Raw genomic sequence first — 9015 nt, 5'->3', positions numbered from 1 at the left:
CAAGCGGACCGCCCAGGCTGTGCGTGAGGACATATGCAAACTGTCAGGTAGTCTTATTATGAGAAAGTGTATCCTTCATCTGTTTCCGTAGAGCCACGGCGGTCCATGTCATGTGTAGCAGGCTTTCAGGGATTCAGATTAGCTCCAGACTGATCGCTCTCACAAACAGATAGGGAGCGCGGAGGCTGGTGACAACAGCCGTTACTATACAGCCTAACAAACTGGATTTATTTCATTTTCTCCACTAAGTCTCAATGTCATAATGGAAAGGTTGCACTCCTCCATGCGTAAAAGGCTCTATAGTTTGCCACAGCACATTGGACAAAAAACATCTATTATGGGGGAAGGAGAAGACGCAGACAAGGACACCCGGAGGAAGAGTCTCAGGATGAAGCCTCTGCTGTCACCGTCGCCGACCTCTGGGGGAAGCTGCAAAGGCATCGGGGAGACCAAAAGTGGGGAGACTGTGATTATGGAGACGGACATAGGGAGACCGATGAAGACCAGCTCAAATGGAGATTGTCGGAGATTTCGAGGCAGCCTCTCGTCCATCACAAGTCGCCATGTGCACGACTCTGAGTCTGCGGAGGAGAGGCGCCTTATCACCGAGGGGGATGTCACCCCGAGCGAGGAGAGCCCCCCCGGAGCCATCGGTGATGGGCCGCCGGATCAAGGCGCGCAAGGGGCCAGCGGTGGCGGTGGTGGTGGTACGCAAAAAGATCCACCAGAACAGCAGTCAGGGTTTATAAAGTTGGATGGCATTGATCAAATTCTGCCGGACGACGAGAGATTATTTCAAACTGGGTTCATGCACAGACAGTTAGGGGCAATGCTTCAACCAGGGGTCAACAAGTTCTCCCTGAGGATGTTTGGAAGTGAGAAGGCGGTGGAACGAGAACAAGAGCGGGTTAAATCCGCCGGATTTTGGATAATTCACCCCTACAGTGATTTCAGGTAAATTCATACACCATATAGTCCTGCTCTCCAAACATCACATGTTATAATGAAGCATCACGTTAAAATCCGTTCCCTTGACAAGTGTTTTTCTCACAGTGTAAGGGATGAGCAGCCTATTAGTTGTTATATTCAGCTTCATGGCACTTTCATTTCTTATCTACCCCATTCATTTTAAAAGATGACATTTTACCAAAGCTATATTTGTAATTTATTTTATGTTCTGCTATACTTAAAACCTACTAATGATATTCATAAGCAGTGAACACATTTTATCCATTGGCTTCATGATATGGACTTATTATTCAGGAGGCCTGTGTGTGTGTTGTGTTATAGAACAACACAGAAATCACAACCTTTTCTAATTAGGCCAATTTACCTATCTGGACAGATGCTATCCAAATGGCTGCATAATTGAAGCCCGTTAGTGGTTTCTTATTCATTTGAGGAAGCTTGTGCACAGGGGACATCATTTATCATTGATTAGAGTTAGCTATGAGGCCTACACTTAACATTGTTTTCTCTGGCTTACATTGATTTTCTTATTCTTCTTTTGTGCATTGTATTATTTCTAATTATATATATATATATGTATAATATATACATTGATTAATTATAAGTAATTTTTCAAGTTTTTAAGCATGAAAGAACAACCCATTGTAAGTCTGCATTGTTGTCTATGTTGACACACTGTAGCTGCACAACTGAAAGTCCAAAAGTCCTCTTTTGTTGGCATACAGATTCCTCTCTGCTGTAGTGCCCTTGAGTTTGTTATTGGCCATATGCATTTGATTTATGGCCACATGGAGTGTCCAGCCATACTAGATTTAGGCTCCGTTATCCTTGCTTTAAGACTTATTGTCATATGCTTTTAAACAATTGGTGAAATTCATTGGTTTCATTACAATGCAGACCCTTTTTTTTTAGACTACATTCTAAGAAGTGCCAGGGAGCTGTGTGTGTACACCTATTTATTGCCAAACACTAATATTGTGGCTTGAACTTCAAAGTTTACATACTATTACACGAGTGTGTAAATACTTTTATTAGAAGGGCCTCATATAATATGGTTTGATTAAAAAAGTGTTCACTCAATTTGCTTCCTTTTAACCTTTCCAATTAAATCAAGATTGAAAAAAATGGATCTATCTTGACGACTTCTTAGCTTGTATTATATTTAGGTAATGGAGCTTTTCTTGTGTTTTAATTGAACACATTTTGCTGTGGTTTAATAATTCAGGTGAAACGGTTTCATTACAAGCTGTGTCAGCCTTCGCATTTAGTTCACACATCCACCTCTCATAAATCATGTTGAGACATGTGTGTTGCTGTAAAATGATCCAGTGGTGATTCTGTCACCGTTCCACTTACTGTACTGTATTTCTCCTTGTCTGTGACATTGAATGTTGTCTAGCCTGCCTGGTGTTTGATTGGCTAGGATGGTGTAATGGCATGTTATATAGAAACTCACTTACCTCCAGAGTGTGATTCTCAAGCCCTATAACAAGATATCCGACGTTGAGAGAAATGTGACTTTTAAGTGTGAATTGCTTACACGCTCGGCATCAGAGGAAAAGCCTAATAAGACTTCTAGGGTAGAAAAGAGACACATTGAACACCAGTTTATCCTCAGAGAAGGAACACCTGCGTTGGCTGACATATCTCTGTGTGTTATTTTGCATTTTAGACCGATAGCTCATGCATCCCACAGCTGTCATGATGAAGTATTGTTGTGCATTTGAGAAGAAAAATGCCATATAAAATGTAACCAACCTTAGATGTGATTCAGATACAACCAGACCCAGGTGGTCAACACTGTTATGAAGGGTTGCCAGTGGTGATTCTGATTTAGCATTTAGAAATATATGTATTTAGCTCAGGCAAACACAAACACACAGGTTTGTTAAGCATACTGTTCTCTGGGAACTATTTGCAGATTTACTATAACACTACACTGATTTAGACAGGTCATCATCAGGAAGTGAGACATGAATTAGACAGTTTGCCATTTTTGTTGCGCTCCTCCCAGCTGGTTGTTTTTCCACTGACCCCTCTGCTCTCTTACTCACTGTGTTAAATGTCATGAGGAAGGGTGATTTGGGGCTTGGGGAGACTGTCCTGATACTGAAAGGTCAGAGATTTGGCACCAGTCATCAGTTTTGAGCAAGATGCTGAAACAGGGGCTCTACATTGCAGTCAGTGAAATAGATGGACATGTGACTCTCTCCGTGAGATGGTCCAAAATAAATGGATAAATGAAAATGCAATGAGACAGAAGTGCTCTAAAAAATGAGGTTAGCCATCCACTTGTTTGGGGTCTGAGGGTAGGTACTGTATATTACCGCAATTAAACATTTTGCTGGTCTGAGATCAGTTTGCTTGTTGTTCAATTACTCAGAGCTATGATTACATAATCACTCAACACTACAATTAAAACCACAGATGTGGCAATCAGCAGAGAAAAAAGCATTGAACCTGTGCTTCGGCTAACTGTGTATGGAAAGATGACTCTTTATCTGAGACCTACATGAAAATGACAACAACTCTGCACTTTGAATCACAAATGGATTTAAGGTTAATAATAAGTGAAGGAACATCTACGTTTTCATCAGTATTGGTCTTTTTCAAATGATATTTGAAACCCATCTAAGCAGAAAATAAGTATACCATGTCTTTGAGGTAAGACGGCGTGTTGAGATGAGTTACAGTTAGTTTGTTATTTTTAATGAACTCAAGGAGAAATTATATTTGGACGCCTTTTTCCACTAAAATCAGGATCAGAGACAGGACGAGATGGCTATAATTAAAGTACACAAGCAGATGAGGGGGACCTTTTAATGGGTCCAGAGAAGCGAAGGGTCTCTGTGACTAACATTTTTTCCCCCATGTCTGCATCAAAGCCATGGCCCTATAATCTCAAATTAGAGTGTCACAAGGAATCACATAGTCATCACTGCGTCCAAATTCAGCAAAATCTCCTCTTGTCAAGTGTTGTATAACGCTAAGAAGCAAGGGAGGAGCAATATCTTGCAAGGGAAAAATATGGATTAAAAATGGCATCATAATCCAATCTATAGCCTCATTTCCAGATCCAAAGCTGAACAGCCTTCTTCCACTCTGAACAAGCAACTCCCAGTGAGCAGATGTAGTCAGTTAACCAGAGAGTCACATCCTTTCTGGGAAACAAAGAGACAAGTTTTTCTACAAAATCATTTAAAATAAGTATTTTAAATTAGGAACATTTTGTTGTCCTTGAGCACATGCTGACCGTAACATATCTGTGGGGGTTTGAAAGGATTGTTAAGAGTACTGCCCCTCGTCCAGCTACTCTTCGGATGCCTCTGGTTCATATCTGCTTTGCTACCTTGAAAATGTGACTTTGTTGTTTGAAAGCTGCTGTACCTTACTATGCAGAGACCTCTCGATGCCGCATGCCCTTGGTCGTAAATAGAGATTGAGATTAAAGTCATACAACGCTTACTGCCCCTTTTGAAGATAATAGAATATTCCGGTGCTTGATTGACAAAATGATACCTTTCTCACACAATGGATCCTCTTTCTGTGCGTGGTGAAAACCAGGTGATGATTTTTTCTTCTGAACTGTTTGCATAGGATCCTTTTGAGTGGATTCTATCAGTGCAGCAGCATTGTGCAGAGTTCTAGACAGATGATGCGGCGCAACATTACAACGCAGCCCCTCTGCTCGTCAAGAGCCTTTTAATTATCTTGTGATTCAAAGCCCAGAGGACACATCTGTTGGAAAGTCTTCCACATTTTCCTGGAGAGATAGAAAATAAGGTGTCGCACATGAGCACTTTATAATCCCCCATTTTTTCCCCCTTTAGAACCACGTTGGCACCACTATGAAAGAAGGGGGTCAACTGTCCTGCAGTTTCTGTCAATCAGTTAAATCCCATTGCAACTGTCGGGCGAATCCTCCCATCCCCTCTCCACTTTTTCAACAGCCCTTGTATTACTCCAGTTCTGTTTCCCAGAAGACACTTACCTAGACAGTGGTAAAAATAAATCCTCCAAAAAGACAAGTAACAACTTCAGTTATCTTTTGCAGAAAATATACTAAAGAAACTTCGAGCAGATGTAGTCACTGATGTGCACATTAAGGCTGTGATACAGTTAAAGGAAAGTACATTTCAGGCAAATGTATGACTAAATGAAATTGTGTAATGTGCTTCTGAACGTGTTTGTTGCCTACTGAAATCATTTTCTCTGATTGGATCTTGTAGTTCCTTGTCACAGTCACTCAAAGCCGTTTTATTGTCATCCATTAGTGCAGATAGAAAAGCTAAATATGACAGCTTCTCTTAGCTTGAGTTGATACGTTTGCATGTATGTATGTCTCAAAGACTAAAATGAAAAGCCTAGTGTACTTGAAAAGAACAACTTTAAGCCAATCTGGGTGAAATAACTCCCATGGTTATTATTCTCTTTCCCCGTTTTGTATAATAAATACTTCATACATTTTGCCCGTGTATCCTTACTGCTTACTCTTAAGCATTACCAGCCACAATTGTATGTTGAGGACACTGTACTCTTACTGTTCCGGTGTGTGTGTCTGTGTCTATTATGTTTGTTAGTGTATGGGATCAGATTTAATAACATCATTCTCTACTTCAGTCAGGTTGATTACGGTTGATTTGAGAGTGTGTTTTGCGATTGATTTGTTTGGGTCTCGTGGGGACGGCCTGCGTTCGGTGGATTTATTGAAAAATGAGATGGAGAAATATACACGGCTGCAGTGAGCGGTGATACCCATTTTGCGGCGGTGAAAGGAGTCATAGTCCGGGTGAGAGTTACACAAATGTCAGGTTGAGGTTGAAATGCAGTAGAGAAATGTAAAGCCGCGATATTAAGAGGCTTTTCAAACCGTTTTGACAGGTGTTCAGTGAAGATAGACCATATATTGAAATTGCAAGAATAAAAACTTTTAAAATAAGGATGCATGAATTAGTCCAGACTGTACAATTTTACCATGTGCCCTTATGGAGTCCTGCCTCTCAGTATAGATACCTCCATTCATTTACTGGATGTCGAACACTAATGCATTCTTGGAATTTTGAACGTGTTGTCTCATATTGCACTCGCTGATGTTTGACAACTAGCTACCTCGCAATGATTTGTGGTACGAAATCAATACAGATTGCTCAATAAAACCTCAACATTACTTATTATGTTACTTATAAAGTTAAAAAACCCCTCATGTATTGCTTTTATTTGTGCTGTTTTTGCTGGAGCAACTTCAATCACAGCTGGTCTTGTAACTTCTGTTGCTTAGCCAAGATGGTGATCATTGAATGCATGAAATATCCCGCTTTTTTTTATCATAATGAGTGCTTCATCCCAGTTCTCAACATTATGCATACTTTGCATTGGGACGCACTTATGCACTCAAAGTATAAGTAAAGAAATACACCTTTTGAGACACACCACGTGTTCTTATCATAATGCTAATATGCATGGGAAGTAGGAGAAAACATTTTGATACGTAGGATGAATGACACTATATTCCCTTGGTCCCCATTAAATAACTCCTTTAATTTAGTGAGGGTAAAACATGGGGATTACAGACGGTTCTGGCTGTGCCTGAAAGTGGGGTAATCAAAATAGGCTGCTGTGCTCATCTACAAATATTAGGAGCCAAGAGATTATTACAGCACAATTTATTTAATGGAGGGAGCCCAGGGATGATGTGCGTAGCCGGTGGGTGGAAGGTGGCCTGTCATAGTGGCAGAATGATTGAACGGTACCGCCTGACCTCGCCAGGCACACTTGTGTGGGAGTGTGAAATCAGGACACGAGATAACAACTGTAAGAGAATGGCTTTTTTCCCCTTTTTTTTTTGCATGTCAGTTTTTTCCCCCCTCCTGAAATGTCATATAATTCAGCTTTACGTATTAGGTAGAGAGCTGCGTTTAACCTTGGCAAAGTGACGGTAATCTCGAGGTGAGATTATATTGATTGATTGGACATCATATACATTTTGAAAATGGCAAAGCCTGCTGGAAGCATTTTCTGTTAAGTGCCGTCACCCTGCTGGCATGATATTTTTTAGTCACCTGACAAATGTAATGTCGCGTGTCCTTCCCGCACCACCGTCCTCCGCACTGCAACATCAATTTATAATCTCTCCAGGTGGATACACAACACTACTCAGCCCAGAGGTTTTTTTTCCCCCTCTTTTAACACATTTCAGGGTCCAATTTATATCTCTTGCCACTGGACAGATGTGATTATTGTCCCACTGACCGGAGGTACACATGTCAGTTTTACTTATCCCAACATTTCAAAGTGTTTGATGAGGGAACTTGTGAATTTATTTATGTTTAAAACTAATTATCACCTTTTAGTCAAGTTGAAGTGCGTTGTATGTGACATTCAAGTGACCTTTTTGTATTTGTGATCATACTTTAAGCTACTGGCTATGCCGTTGCATTATTTCAGCAATGGTTTACTGTATGTAAAAAAGATATCAAGCACCCACTTTTTTTTCTACATGATGGACTGATGCGTCCATGTTGACTTTATCTGTCTATTTGGCTCATGCAGGGGAGGAAACCGGTTACAGCTGGATTTGTGGGCATTGTGACACCTAATACACTTAATATATAAATAGTGCAAAAAGGCTTACGGCTAATTGTAACTCTGCAGAAGTAAATACTGAAATTCCCTGTAATGCTTCTTGGCCTGAGGCAAGTGGCTATGGTTATAAATCACGTTTTACGTATTTAGTTTTAATTTCAATCTGACATTTGACATGTAATCAGCGCTGGTCGAAAAAGCAATCAACATCAACACAGAGTATGCAGGTGTATTCTACCAATGATACCCAAGAGGGCATTCTTTACTTTGATTATGGGCAGTGATTCAGCCTTCTGCATCATAACCTAATTGAGACTAAATCATTTTAAAACTCATGCGTAATAACTCGAGTATTGATATTTATTGCATATATAAATTAAAACTTTCAAGGAAGATATAATTTGGTTGCCAGTAAACAAGAAATCGGGAATTGTCAGCATTGTTGAAATGAATAATTAAGATTTCTTGGCTCAGGTGTTCTCATTTTAACAAGGCAATGGGGGTCAACAACACAAACCCTCACAGTATAAGAAATAGATAGATCGACAGATGTACTGAATACACAATATAAAACATAACATAATTGAGATTACACTATAATCTGTCAAACTACTTCATCTAAAATACAAATATATGATATTATGAAAACAAGGTAATCTGATAAATGAAGGTCCATCCTTTGGCCCAACATGCAGGTTAAAATAATCAATTGAAAACTTTATTTTGAGCGTGATTCGTCCTTCAGCTGGAGGAAAGCGGTACACTCACAAACTGCTTGGTGTTTAATCCCCCCCACCTCAAAAAATTGCCTACGTTTGTATGCGTAGATTGTAAACTTCCCTTGGGGTGACCTCTGCATGCACGCTGCAGCACCAGCCCGGCTGTTCCTCCTCACACAGATTCTGCTATATCTAGTACATACAGGTTGACCTTTTCAGTCTGCCTGTGTCCCAGGTGGATTCCCACACCCCCTGTCTCTCTGAAATTGGATTGCTTTTTTCCCCTATCAGCCCAGATAGGAAATGGCCAAGATGTCAAACTGGAACTGATAGGCTGCTCCAGTGGGTGGACACAATATGAGAAAAATCTCTTTAAGAGTTACTTTACCATAATTCTAAGACGTACTTATTACAAAGTCAGCTTTCACAGCATCTTTTTATTACATTCAGTTTAGCAGAATGTGACAGAAACAACATTCCTGCTGGAGATCGTAAAAAAACTCTCCTTACACTCCTTCCTACTTCTCCTGTTATTATTCTACTGCTACTACCACTCTCTCCAATCACGGCATTTCCTTACACAGCCTCTCCAGGTGTAAACATGTATAGAAAGCTAAAGCACTTTGGAAACAGTGGGGTTTCCACTCAGAGAGGACCAGCGTCCAGTGCGCTGAATAAAGCACACTGTGTGTGGCTGGCGTGATTCACAAGAAATACTTTCCTGGATCAATGTGTTTGGCCTCTC

General features: G+C 40.4%; 1 protein-coding gene across 1 annotated transcript in view; it reads left to right on the top strand.

Annotated features, from left to right (window-relative positions):
* Positions 1 to 262: 262 nt before the first annotated feature.
* hcn4 (hyperpolarization activated cyclic nucleotide-gated potassium channel 4) overlaps positions 263 to 9015 on the top strand; it is a 61667-nt gene continuing 52914 nt past the window's right edge. The window contains exon 1 of the mRNA XM_063881659.1: positions 263 to 954. Within this exon, the coding sequence (XP_063737729.1) occupies positions 263 to 954 (692 nt within the window). The remainder of the gene's footprint in view (positions 955 to 9015) is intronic.

This window comes from Eleginops maclovinus, chromosome 4, assembly GCF_036324505.1.
Source record: "Eleginops maclovinus isolate JMC-PN-2008 ecotype Puerto Natales chromosome 4, JC_Emac_rtc_rv5, whole genome shotgun sequence".
In the NCBI taxonomy this organism is placed as follows: Eukaryota; Metazoa; Chordata; class Actinopteri; order Perciformes; family Eleginopidae; genus Eleginops; species Eleginops maclovinus.
This window is presented reverse-complemented; position numbering and strand designations above follow the sequence as displayed.